Source organism: Falco punctatus (assembly GCF_963210335.1).
Source record: "Falco punctatus genome assembly, chromosome: 8".
Lineage (NCBI taxonomy): Eukaryota > Metazoa > Chordata > Aves > Falconiformes > Falconidae > Falco > Falco punctatus.
The window spans coordinates 22,667,262-22,679,624 of NC_137588.1; the positions used below are offsets into that span (position 1 = coordinate 22,667,262).

General features: G+C 36.1%; 1 protein-coding gene across 5 annotated transcripts in view; it reads left to right on the forward strand.

The window, feature by feature from the left end:
- The window catches only part of LOC308068439 (sodium channel protein type 1 subunit alpha), a 182,837-nt gene that overhangs the window by 138,607 nt on the left and 31,867 nt on the right, over positions 1-12,363 (forward strand). For all 5 annotated transcript variants that reach the window (XM_080399064.1, XM_080399068.1, XM_080399062.1 and 2 more), the window contains 6 exons: positions 1,107-1,280; positions 1,908-2,264; positions 2,965-3,447; positions 7,025-7,142; positions 8,554-8,708; positions 11,190-11,363. In XM_080399064.1, coding sequence (XP_080255190.1) covers positions 1,107-1,280; positions 1,908-2,264; positions 2,965-3,447; positions 7,025-7,142; positions 8,554-8,708; positions 11,190-11,363 — 1,461 coding nt within the window. The remainder of the gene's footprint in view (positions 1-1,106; positions 1,281-1,907; positions 2,265-2,964; positions 3,448-7,024; positions 7,143-8,553; positions 8,709-11,189; positions 11,364-12,363) is intronic.

A 12,363-nucleotide genomic window follows, 5' to 3' on the forward strand; every position in this document is an offset into this window, starting at 1 on the left:
TGAAAGCTTCTTGAGAACCTCACTGTCCTGACCATTAGGAACCTAAGTCAGCATTTCAAACTGTATTTATTCATTCCTACCTCTTCCTCAGTGGTTCCAATCCTGTAGCTTAAAAAATAGTAACCCTTCCCTCTTCAGTGTTTCTATCTGGAATGTATTATAAGGCTGTAATAAAATCTAAGCAAGGCCAGGACTCTTCTTGTCCATCTCCTGATTATCCCAGCTAGATCATTCTCTTTATCTGCCCCATTTTGTGTTGAGCTTGCTTGAAAATGGGTTTACGAAACCAAAAAAAAGAGCATTTCAGACTAGGGCTCAGGCAGCCTTAAAGGGTGACTTTAGTACATTCCTATCTTACAAGAAATTCTCCTAAGACTTCTCTCAAAGCTACTCAGGGCCACTACCTTGGTGGCTCCTAAATATGATTCCTGCTTCATTCAGCATAGCATACCACAATGAGAAACCATCAGCAGCAATCTGATGTTTAAAATGCATTCTTAAATGCTTACTCGTGACAACAAAGTGATAGCTTCACTGAACTTCCTGGCAACACCCAGGTAGAAGTTCCTCAATTTCAGCAAGCTGGTGTATCTCAGTTGATCCCCATCCGGTATAAATAATCGTATCCCTGTTGAACTCAATGGGATTATGGCAGGTTATACCAGCAAAAGAGCTGCCTCTCCAGAGTCTTAGATTTGGCCTCATTGATGCTGCTTTGTATGGTAATTAACATACCAAGAAAGATGTTATACCATGTAACTTCTTGGAAAGCATTCTGGTTTATGTTGTGAAAATCAAATCTGGGCTATTGTTTGTACAGTACATGAGAAAGTCCAGATGCTGAAATTGTATTATGAATGTTATAAAACAGAAGTTTATGTGATGTCTTTAGTATAAAATGTAATTAATTGAAAAAAAATACTTGATTTGTATGGCACTTGTTAAGGGAAGGTGGGTATGATGAATTACTACAGTACACTGAACCATTTTTAAGTATCAGGTTTGATTAAGACATTGCAGATATGTAGCTTGAATTAAAAATCTAGACAATCGCTAAATCCGTAATGTATTTCACAATGAAATAACAAACTGCATTTTGAATTCAGGTCTTCACTGGAATCTTCACAGCAGAAATGTTTCTCAAGATAATTGCAATGGATCCTTACTACTATTTTCAGGAAGGCTGGAATATTTTTGACGGTTTTATTGTAACTCTTAGCTTGGTGGAGCTTGGTCTTCAAGATGTGGAAGGACTCTCAGTTCTTCGATCATTCAGACTGGTAAATTTACATCAATTGCACTGATTTTTCAATGGGGCTTCATTAAAATAATACATATTTTTCCCTTAAAAATTTGCTTGATGTTTGCCATGATACTGATCCTGATATCTCATTAGTACAAATCCTTATTACTTGTGGTATCTTACTGTCTTCAACGGGAATTGATAGAGATCCAGACAAATAGATAGCAGTGGGTGCCCTGGGCCCATTTCCAATGTGTTTATTGTATATACACACTTGAAACATCCTGCTATGTAGAAACAAGCTGGCTCACTAGTGGTATCGTGCTCTGATTGGCATCATTGGAATAGATCTGCCCAAATACCAGTAGAAAAATGGCCCAGATGATTTTAACAGATGAACCCTAGATTTTAAATTCCATCTAATATGACCAGTAGCTTCTTTGGCCTCCAGTAAAATCTGTGCTATGAGGATATCAAGGTCTAACTTCACAAGATTTTGTTGACTGAACCTTCCATCTTCATGCTTTTAGACAAGAGGATACCCACTGAACAGTGATACTCAGGGCTTATTTTGCAGTAATATCCTTCCTTCCACAAATTAACTTTAAAATACCTTTGTGTCTTTTTTACTAGTTATCCTAACAGCATTTTTCTTTTCTTCCAGTTACGAGTTTTCAAATTGGCAAAATCTTGGCCAACTCTAAATATGCTGATAAAAATTATTGGCAACTCAGTGGGGGCTCTGGGGAATCTGACCCTGGTGCTGGCCATCATTGTGTTCATTTTCGCTGTGGTTGGGATGCAGCTGTTTGGGAAAAACTACAAGGAATGTGTCTGCAAAATTGCAAGTGACTGTGTGCTTCCACGCTGGCACATGCAAGACTTTTTCCACTCTTTTTTGATTGTATTTCGAGTGTTGTGTGGAGAATGGATAGAAACGATGTGGGACTGCATGCAGGTCGCAGGCCAAGCCATGTGCCTTACTGTCTTCATGATGGTCATGGTGATTGGAAACCTTGTGGTATGTAATCAACGCGTTAGCAAAAAAATTATTTGGCAACAGAGTGGGCTCCATCCTGAAGCGAACTAAGTGTTCTGGCTCTGCTTCAACAAAGCACTTAAGCAGGTGGTTTCAAGCAATGCTTAAAGTTAAGCTTAAGAGCTTTTTTGGATTGATAACAAAGTATTCTGCAATATCAAAATCCAAAGGATGTTAGAGTGAGCACTTAGTCACATTCTTAATTTGTCTTTTGGCTCTTTGTGAACATTTTGTGCTTCAAATAATTTTAGTTTATGGGCTCTTCATAAACCATTTGCTGTGGGGTTTTTTATTATTTATCCTGTATGATTAGTCACCTAAATAATCTAATTTCTGCTGTGTGATGGGATAAATTAAACCTTTTAATGATGCTGAATAGCAAATCATTTTTAGATTATAATATTTGGCACCAAAATACTTATATACTCTGGGGATTTTAAGATACGTTTACAGGTATTAGTCAGTTGCAGGAATATTTTTGAATAGTAAACAGGACCTAAGCAAAATTTTAAAAGCTCAGGTTTCTTATGGTGAGGAGAAAAAGTTTTGAACGTGCTTTTCTTTGATTGTGGTAAATTATTGGGGTTTCAGTCTTCGATGTCACTAATATGACAGTTTTTAATAAAATAAATTCTCTTTGTTTAGATGAAGTCTAGAACATCCTTTTTTTATCTTTCTGCAGGTATTGAACCTATTTTTGGCCTTGCTCTTGAGCTCATTTAGTGCAGACAACCTTGCCGTGACAGATGATGACAATGAAATGAATAATCTCCAAATTGCTGTAGCAAGAATGCAGAAGGGCATAGATTATGTGAAAAGAAAAGCACGTGAATTCATCCAAAAAGCCTTTGTTAAAAAACAAAAAGCTTTAGATGAAATCAAACCGCTTGATGATTTGAACAACAAAAATAGCTGTATTTCCAACCATACAACCGTGGAACTAAGCAAGGACCATGACTATATTAAAGATGTTAATGGAACAACTAGTGGCATAGGCACAGGTAGCAGTGTAGAAAAATACATCATTGACGAAAGCGATTACATGTCCTTCATAAACAACCCAAGCCTCACTGTGACAGTGCCCATTGCTGTGGGTGAATCCGACTTTGAAAATCTAAACACAGAGGAATTTAGTAGTGAATCAGACCTGGAAGAAAGCAAAGAGGTATTTAGATATTTTGTGCATTTCTTTCTGATCTTTCAAGGCTTTTATTTGGGGCATGGGGGAGTGGGGTAGGGGGTGAGGGGTGGGTGTCATATCCAATGTATTGGATCTTGATCATTTGTTAATTTGACACTTATTTGTACATGGGCATAAATGAGTGTGTGAAAAAGGGTTTAATTCTTGATGAACAAAAGTGTGAGAAAGGGTTAAAATTTACAGTCTCCAAGAGGAGATAAGATGCCAGGCAATGGGAGACCAAACTAATTTGTAAGAACTGTTTATGGTCCATATGGTAGTTGCAACAAATGGTTGGGCTGGGCAGTGCCTTAGCTCTAGCCTTATTCCACCAGAAACTTTTGTTTGCCTCGTGTAACAAGGGTTCCATGAGGAGTGTCACACATCTTCTCTCTGCCACTCAAAAAATCCCCTCTATGGGTTTTTTTTGTGAGCAGGTATAGATGAGAAAACATAAAGATAATTTAAATATTTCCTTTAGAGACAGGAATTATTTTAGTTTTTAAAATTGTCAGCTCTCCTAGACCTAAATTCCCATAAAAATAAGTTTTAACCATAGACTCTTCCATATACTTTAAAATCACTTAGTTGTTAAAACTGAGAAATAGTATCAACAGACAAAAATATCTCATGTTGCTGAGGGAATGCCAAAGCAGGCTATAGATATAAAGCCTCATTGAGAACTGTATTTTTTTTAAAAAAAAACTTATTAAGGCTATAGCTGTTCCTTTACATGACTTTTTGTCTGTGGCTATTTTAACAAAATAATTTCAATTTATTTGATAACATAATTTTCAAAACAACTACACCCTTATTGACTAAGTTTGTTGACATTTTAGTCATACCAGAAAATTATCTTTCCAAATGCTTAACAAAATTAATTTTCTGACTTAAGGAACCTCAACCTTAAACTAGCTAGTTTCCATACTGGTAGCAATCCAATTTCTTTGTGGCACAGCTCATCTTCTCCTGCCACTTTTGTACAGCTAACAGTACTTCAGACACCTAATTTTAGATAGCTGAATTCTGTACTACTGTTACTTCGGTGCACATAATCCCTCTAATGTACTCAACAAAACCCCAGTGTTACGCTAAGTGCAGTCTTTGGACCCTCCCCTGAGGAAGGAGACCTCTACAAAACAGCCTCTCCCCTTGGCAACCTGTTTCAGACACAGTGTTGTTCCCACTTCGCAATTAATATCTGAAGCATCAATATCTTTTTCCTGTCAAATATTAGCCCAAATGTCTTATAATTTGACTTTGACTCAAGTTTCTGAACCGCTTCCACAATAAAGGTTGTAAGAATGTGTTTGAACACATTACATACTTGCCCCAGCAGGAAGGATTTTCTAAATAAAACAACATTTAAAGAAAGATTCATTGGAGAAAAATGACTGTCGTCTACTGTCCCAACTGCACTGGTGCTGGCCAGTCCAGTCTAGTCCGGTCTTCCAACCCATTACAGGGCAGGCAGTCAAATGGAGTGACAAGCTGGTTTATTCCCAATGGGGAATAGATTTCGTTTAGGAAAGCTTTCTGTAAATGTGCTGCTACCTGTAGGACCAGGGTTACCTTTTATCCCACTGTGTAAGTACTGTGACATTCCTGAATTCCCTCAGAAGCTTGTGAAAAAGCAGCTCTATTACATAGTTTTCCATGGAAAATCCATCCAGCAGTGCTGTTTTGGATTTGAGTCCAACTCCTTATTTGTATTGACTGTTAGTAAAATGGGACTGTAGAGAAGAAATTATAAACACCAGAACAGCAGAGCCTTTGCATTAGCTGTTTTTGAGGAGAGCCCCCTTAGGAAGGACTGTATGGATTCTCTGCTGCTCAGGCCAGAGGGCACTAACAGGGGAGTTCCAGCTGGCTTCAGGCTATATTGAGTTTTATCAGCATCATTTATGAGCTCATTTATATGAGCATCATTCCTGGAGTTTTACAGTGCTGGCCAGGATCCTTCTGTGTTGATTGGGTTAGCGCTAAAAGTAGGGGGGTTCGGGGGGGTTGGTTGGTTGCTTGGTTGGTTTTCCAGCTGAGTACTTTTTCCTCCCTTAGCAAAGTAACGATCATCTTAAAATTGTAAATTACGCTCTTAATTTCAGAGAGTTTAATTTTAGTGTGCAAAAAGTAGCTGACAATAATAATATAGAAAATTTGCTTCTTAGAAGAAAATAGAGAAATAAAATGAAATATTTTTTTTCCAAAAATGAAAAAGCTTAGGAAAAGTTCTGAAAAATATTTTAAGAATTATTTTGAAAAGTGGTAAATCATAGGATGATTTGTGAAAATTGGAATACTGGAAGTATACAATATTTTTGTAAAAATATCAGAGGCAACTCTGTAATGTAATTTGGGAAAAAAAAACCTATTAAATTGGTTCATGTGACAAATATTGACAGAGCCTGAAACTGGATACATCAGCCCGTTTTCCTGATGAAGCTGAAACATTGTTCTTCCAGCCTCTATAGTCACTGCAAGATTAAATTAACTAAAACCTGGCTACTTAAAATATTACAGATTTCATTAAGCTCCATGCAACTCAATATCAATGAGTCCTGGAATTGTTACCGAAAAACAGACTGGCTACTGCTTCAGCAAGAGTTTTGTTGTTAGGGTTTGGGGGATTTTTTTTTTTTTTTTTTTTTTTTTTTTTTTTTTTTGTCCTCAATATCAAAAAGCCAGCTGCAACCTAGCATTGATGAACATATATTGCATTTATTCCATTATTTTGTTTGCCTCTACATCCATAAATATCTTTCCTTCACAATTTTTACCTGATCTTTAGCCATGATACCAACCAGCTAGATTGCAACCAGGCTCCAGCTGCACGTTACAACACTTTTAGAATTTTTAGGATGAGGATTAGCCATTCAGTTTTTTAAAGTTTGGTCCTCACCTTCCATTTACCTCTTTTTATACTAATCATGTTATTGAAAATTTGATTGGGTTATAAAACATGATCTCTTGTTTTATGGGCCATCCTTAAGCTTCCTCAGCCTTACTGCATGCAGCTTCTGCTTCACTCTGAGCTGGACTTTCAGCAATTTTAAGCTGGACTTGCTGACCATTAAAGTATAGCTTTCTCTGCTGAGCAGTGCTTTTTTCCCTCATTCCTCTGAGCTCTCACCTCATTTATATAGTTATCATTAGGTTTTTACTTGTTTTTTTCAGTAGACACTATATATTCCTGCATATATATTTCAGATTTATTATTTCTATGTAGGTCAAGAGATCATTGCCACTTATGGTTAGTTGTGGGCATAAATCTTTGCAGGCTTAGCATCATCATTCAGATTTTTCAGTTTGGAATATAATTGTATTTAAAGCCTTATTTATCACTGATACACCTTTTATTTAATGGATCCATGCAACACAGAAGGAAAACCAAAGAGATTGTACAAAGTTCACATATGTTTATCAGCAATTTACTTATGTTGAACACTAGAACTTCAATACCATGGCAGAATTATTTAGTTATTCTGAAATCAAGTAATGTTTGTCTTAAAAATATTAATTGTGCATTTGTGATGCCTTTTTTTTTTTTTTTTTTCCTTTACAGAAGTTAAATTCATCTAGTTCATCTGAAGGTAGCACAGTTGATATCGGACTTCCTGCAGAAGAGCAACCAGAAGCTGAACCTGAAGAAGCCCAGGAGCCAGAGGCCTGCTTTACAGAAGGTGTTTGGAGCAAAAATATTGAAAATAATTACTCATGATATATGGAATAATTACCTATTTAAACCAAGTATTAATATTTATGTATTGAATTACTCTTTTGTTAATGTTTAAGCCGTTATCATTAGCAACTGCAGTTTTAGATCATAATTTACCATATGGATGCTGATACTACAATTACACTATATATCAGATAGACAATTAGAAAAAACATTTTATTAGAAATTTATCATTATTTTTAAAATAAGAAAAATATATTACTGAAAGTTTTATTTTAGCATGAACTACTGTACTTTCAGAGTTTAGTTACAGTCTCTTAGATATAAAATGACACACCACTTTTATTCTGTTCCTCATAGACATCTATCAAAGTGCTTTATAAAGTATACATTACTGGTAAATAAAATTTGCATCTGGATGATCTTGTGCAAAATGCTAAATGAACCTTCTACAAATTTGCAAAAAGAGAAGGAAGAACGTTTGTGTACCACCTGGGGCAAGAACAGTCTCACCTGGTGGACTCACTCATCTTTCATGCTTCCTTCTATTGTCTCTTTTACACGACCCAATAAAACAAGAATCTGGTCATAAACTTTATTTGCAAAGGCATTTCTTGTGAGAAACCTTATGGATGTCTGCACATGAAGGAGGTAGGGAAAGGAATAAGTTTAAAACAGTAATGTAAGGATATAAATGCCATTTATGGTGTCCATAAGCAAGAGTTAAATTTAGAGTTTGGAAAGCAAAAGCTACTGTCGGTGCTGGGGTTGGGTTATTTCTGGACATGATAACAGATATTTCTTTAGAAATTTACACTGAGCTAGTAAGAAGTAGTACTGTAACAGACTTGGATTTAGCAAGGAAAATACCATTATTGATTACTAGTATTTTTCTACTTAAATGAAAGGAGGAACCAAATCAAGTCGGCAGCTAAATCATAAAAGCTTAATAAATTAAGGGCACAAGTTAGAGAAGTTAGCTGGTACTGAAAAGCTGAGAACTCAAATAGGAGGTGTAGGTTTTTTCACACAATAAATGCAACATTCTTTGAACAAAAGAAAGTACAGTTTAATAACACTTGCCCATATCTTAGTACATAAACCTACTGAACATTTGGATGAGTATGTGTGGGTTTACTCATACTCTGTATTTTGTAATTTGGCTTCATGTTCCATGATTTCATCTTTTTGTGTGCGCTCTTACTTGTTCATTTAATTGCAAATTCTAATTTTCTCAATGTTAAATTTTGTTTTTATTTGGAGAATCTAGGTGAAAATCTATTGGTTTTTTACTAAATAGCACAGTTTCTGCAAAGGTAGCATTGTATCATTAACACAATGCATAACCAAAATTCATGCAATTCAACAGAATCTTTTTGTTTTTTCCCCCATTCAATGCATACACTGTTTTAAAGGCTGTGTACGAAGATTCAAGTGCTGTCAAGTAAGTATAGAAGAAGGGAGAGGAAAGCAGTGGTGGAACCTTAGAAAAACCTGCTTCAAGATTGTTGAACACAACTGGTTTGAGACTTTCATTGTCTTTATGATTCTCCTCAGTAGCGGAGCTCTGGTAAGTAGAACATGAACAGTGTGTCACAATGTTGTCAGAAAACTTCTTAAAAGTTGGCTCTTCAAACATTGATTTAAATATTTTCTCCCCCGGAAAGAATGCACAATTCCATATCTTCAAATGACAGAACTAAATTTTAGTCAGGCCTTTGAAAGAATAGTAGAAAAAGTCTTTTCTCAACAATATGTTGAAAATAGATCAGACATCATTGATTAGAGAGTGAAAAAAGATTATTTTGGAAGTAACTGTAATGGCACGAACAGCTCACAATACCTTGCAAAGAGCCAGAGCTAGCTTATACAGTCTTTAAAATGTTAGGTGCTAGAACAGCAAGAAAGATTACAAATTTCTGTTTGTAATGATGCCTTCTAAGAATAAGAATGTATTCTATATGCTTTTAATTCAGCTCCTACTGACTCATACTTGTGTAGGCCAAAGAGTTATCTATAAAAATGTGAATCTGCTGTAACAAGTATGTGAGGTCAGAATAAAAAGAAGCCAACCATAAGATAAATCTATAACAATAAAAGAAACAAAACATACCAATAATATGTTATTTCACAAATACATATAATGACAAAAAATAAAAAATTGGAGATGAACTGTTAAATAAGGTGGGCCTGGACACATACTGAGCTGAAGTTTTTGAGGCAAACTACTTGCCCTGCGCAACTACGCTGGTAGATGCAATTGCCCTTTGGTAAATTGCCTAAGTTCTTACATAATAATAAAAAAAAATTGTCTGCAAAATTGTATTATAAACCCTTTAGACCACTCCCAATACTTTAAAATACCATTAATGGTTAACAGTTCATGATTATACCTATCATTAGTTTTGGTTAAATCTTTAAGAATTCTTCTGCTTTTATTTGGTGTAATATCAACACAAGCATCAAATAAGCAACTTTGACTCAACACCAAGTGACACCTTCCCTATGACCTGAAACCCTTAAAACAGCGAAAAACTCAGGTCTACATTGTTGAATTTTGGTTCATGCTATGAGACAGAGAAAACCTTTAGTGACAAGAATAAAACGAGAGAAAAGTACTGGCAAGAGATCTGATAAAGGTGAATGTCCATCATTGTATTTAGAGGATGTTTGAGATGAGATCCCACCATGTTAGCATCTCACACATGTGAACATAAGGAGCATGTCATCCCCAGAACATTTATTTTATGAAAATGCTTCAGAGACCAGGGATTAGCCCAAGCCTCGGGAGATGTGAGACCCTGCTCTGCCGTCAACTCCCTTTGGGATACTGAAAAAGTCTCTTTGGACCTGCTGGTACTGTGTCCCAGTGTTCTTCCCAAGGGCGCATTCCAGATAGTCTTACTACGTTACAGCCTGGCAGCCTCCCAGCAAACCAGGGACATTCAGGCAGGGAGCGGGCATACTCCTGGTGGCCAAGAGCACTGCTAGCTAAGCCTCTGGCATGCTCCCACCTGTAAGAAGGAAATTATACCTGTTGGCTCTTCCCAGTGTTGTGGGATGAAATTGTTAGTGATTCCATACAAGTCTCAGGTACCATAGTGCCTACTCTAAGTATCCAGAAATACTGACACACAGATGTCAATTTGACTGAATCATTTGAACTGTCAGATGTGAAGTGATTCAAAAGAAGGCTGGGTAAAAGTGAATGTTAGTAGCAATAAATATCCAAAACTTTGCAAGCTAGGAGATCATTCCAGTTCTTTCAATCTGATAAAACCAACTGTTCTCCATCAGAAATAATGGCATAATTAAAATTTAAAAGCAATTAAAGAGACAATTTCTCGGAGGACAGGAAGAATTTCTGAAAAGAAGAAGCTGCATATTTTTTCAAATGTCTAAAAATGAAAACACACAAAAAGTGTAAATAACATTCCTAAGATCTCAGAATTTTTTATGTATCTCATAAAGTGTAAATAATACAGTAAAGCAGATATTTTATTTGGATTAATATATTGTTTTTAAGAAAGGAAGAACTGGTTTTATGATTTATAACTTAACATTTTCAAAAAGCAACAGTAGTTAAAAATAGAAGTCAGTTGTATTGCCGTTGTCCTGAAAATTTTACATCTGTGACCCTGGATTTTGTATGGCCCTACATACAAACCAAATGATCTCAGTAGAATTCAGTTCAGGTATACTACTCTGCAGAATCGATGCATTTGTGAGTACTAATCATGATCTCAGAAGAATAATTTACAATCAGCAATAAGTAAAAAAATAAAAATCTTTGACCAGTGGAGTGGTTGCTGTGTAATATCTGCTTCTCCTTCCTGTGAACTGGAAAATGTAATTCCACAGGGGAAAAACAGGTATATACAGAGTTAGCAGAAAAGGAAGCATTAGATAAAAGTGACACTCCTGTGTCTTTTCTTGAAGAAAGATTATTTCCTTTTCTTGTTGGGTTTGGGGTTTTTTCTTCAGTTACAACCTGAAGTGTGTGCAGTAACAAAAGAGAATAACAAATATCTGTCGATGTTTTTACTCACAGGCTTTTGAAGACATATATATTGAACAGCGTAAAACTATCAAGACCATGCTGGAATATGCTGACAAGGTCTTCACTTACATCTTCATTCTGGAAATGCTGCTGAAGTGGGTGGCCTATGGCTATCAAACATACTTTACTAATGCCTGGTGCTGGCTGGACTTCCTGATAGTCGATGTATGTTTTATATTTCCTAGGTGGTTTATATTTTTTTTATCTCGTTTTTTTAGTTACTTGCTCTGCAACCGTAGTATCTATGTATACCAACTAGTTTACTTTTTAATTTAAAAAGTAAGGTAAATGGAAAAAATTCCGTATTTCTGTCTTTCACTTTATACTTACAACACTGCCTTCCTATACCACAGAGTTAAGAAAGACTGGAAGTTCTCCTGCTAACAGAAGAACTTCACATGGTAACCCCATAAGTAGTTAGAGGGTTTATCCCAACACTGTTGTTGAAAGAGGTCATGCTGTCCTCCATTCTGCCCTTGGCTGCTCATTCCCACCTTTGGACCCAACTTCCCTCCTAAGGGAAGGTCTAAGTCACATCCAGCATTTAGATAGGTGTCTGGTCCAACGGACATCAAACACACATCTGAATTGAAACTCCTCTGCCAAGAAAACAAAAATCATGTCCAGAGATTTTAGTATACGGCTGAACTGAGGTTTTACAAGGAATGCAAGATACATCTGTAGTGTTCGTGGTGTGGCTTAGTAATGAAGTCCAAAAAATATTATGAACTTGCAGTCTTCACAGCCGTGTTTGAAATCAGGCTCAGTAATCTTTCCTGTGAGGGTTATCCCATAGTTATAACTGTACTTGCTTTGCTGTGACATGAGGGAGACTATTTCTTGATGCATTGCCGAAATTATTCAGAATTTAAGAATTAATGTCCTAAGTATACCCCCATGAGAAAACCTGCAATGTGCAAAAACGCATACTGTGTCTGCAGTCTGTGATAAAGTTCTGTGTGTGAAACTGAAAGACGATGTTTTACATAGTCACTATATTTTTAAGATAGACATTTCTGGTAAAACTTATAGGAAAAACAAATATTGAACAAGCTCGATTTTAAAATTAAGATGCATTTTGACCTGGTTTCAATGACTTAGCAAAAGACACCGAATAGGTAAAAAGTGAGCTCCATAAGCAGTTACTGACCCAAAGAATTGCTGA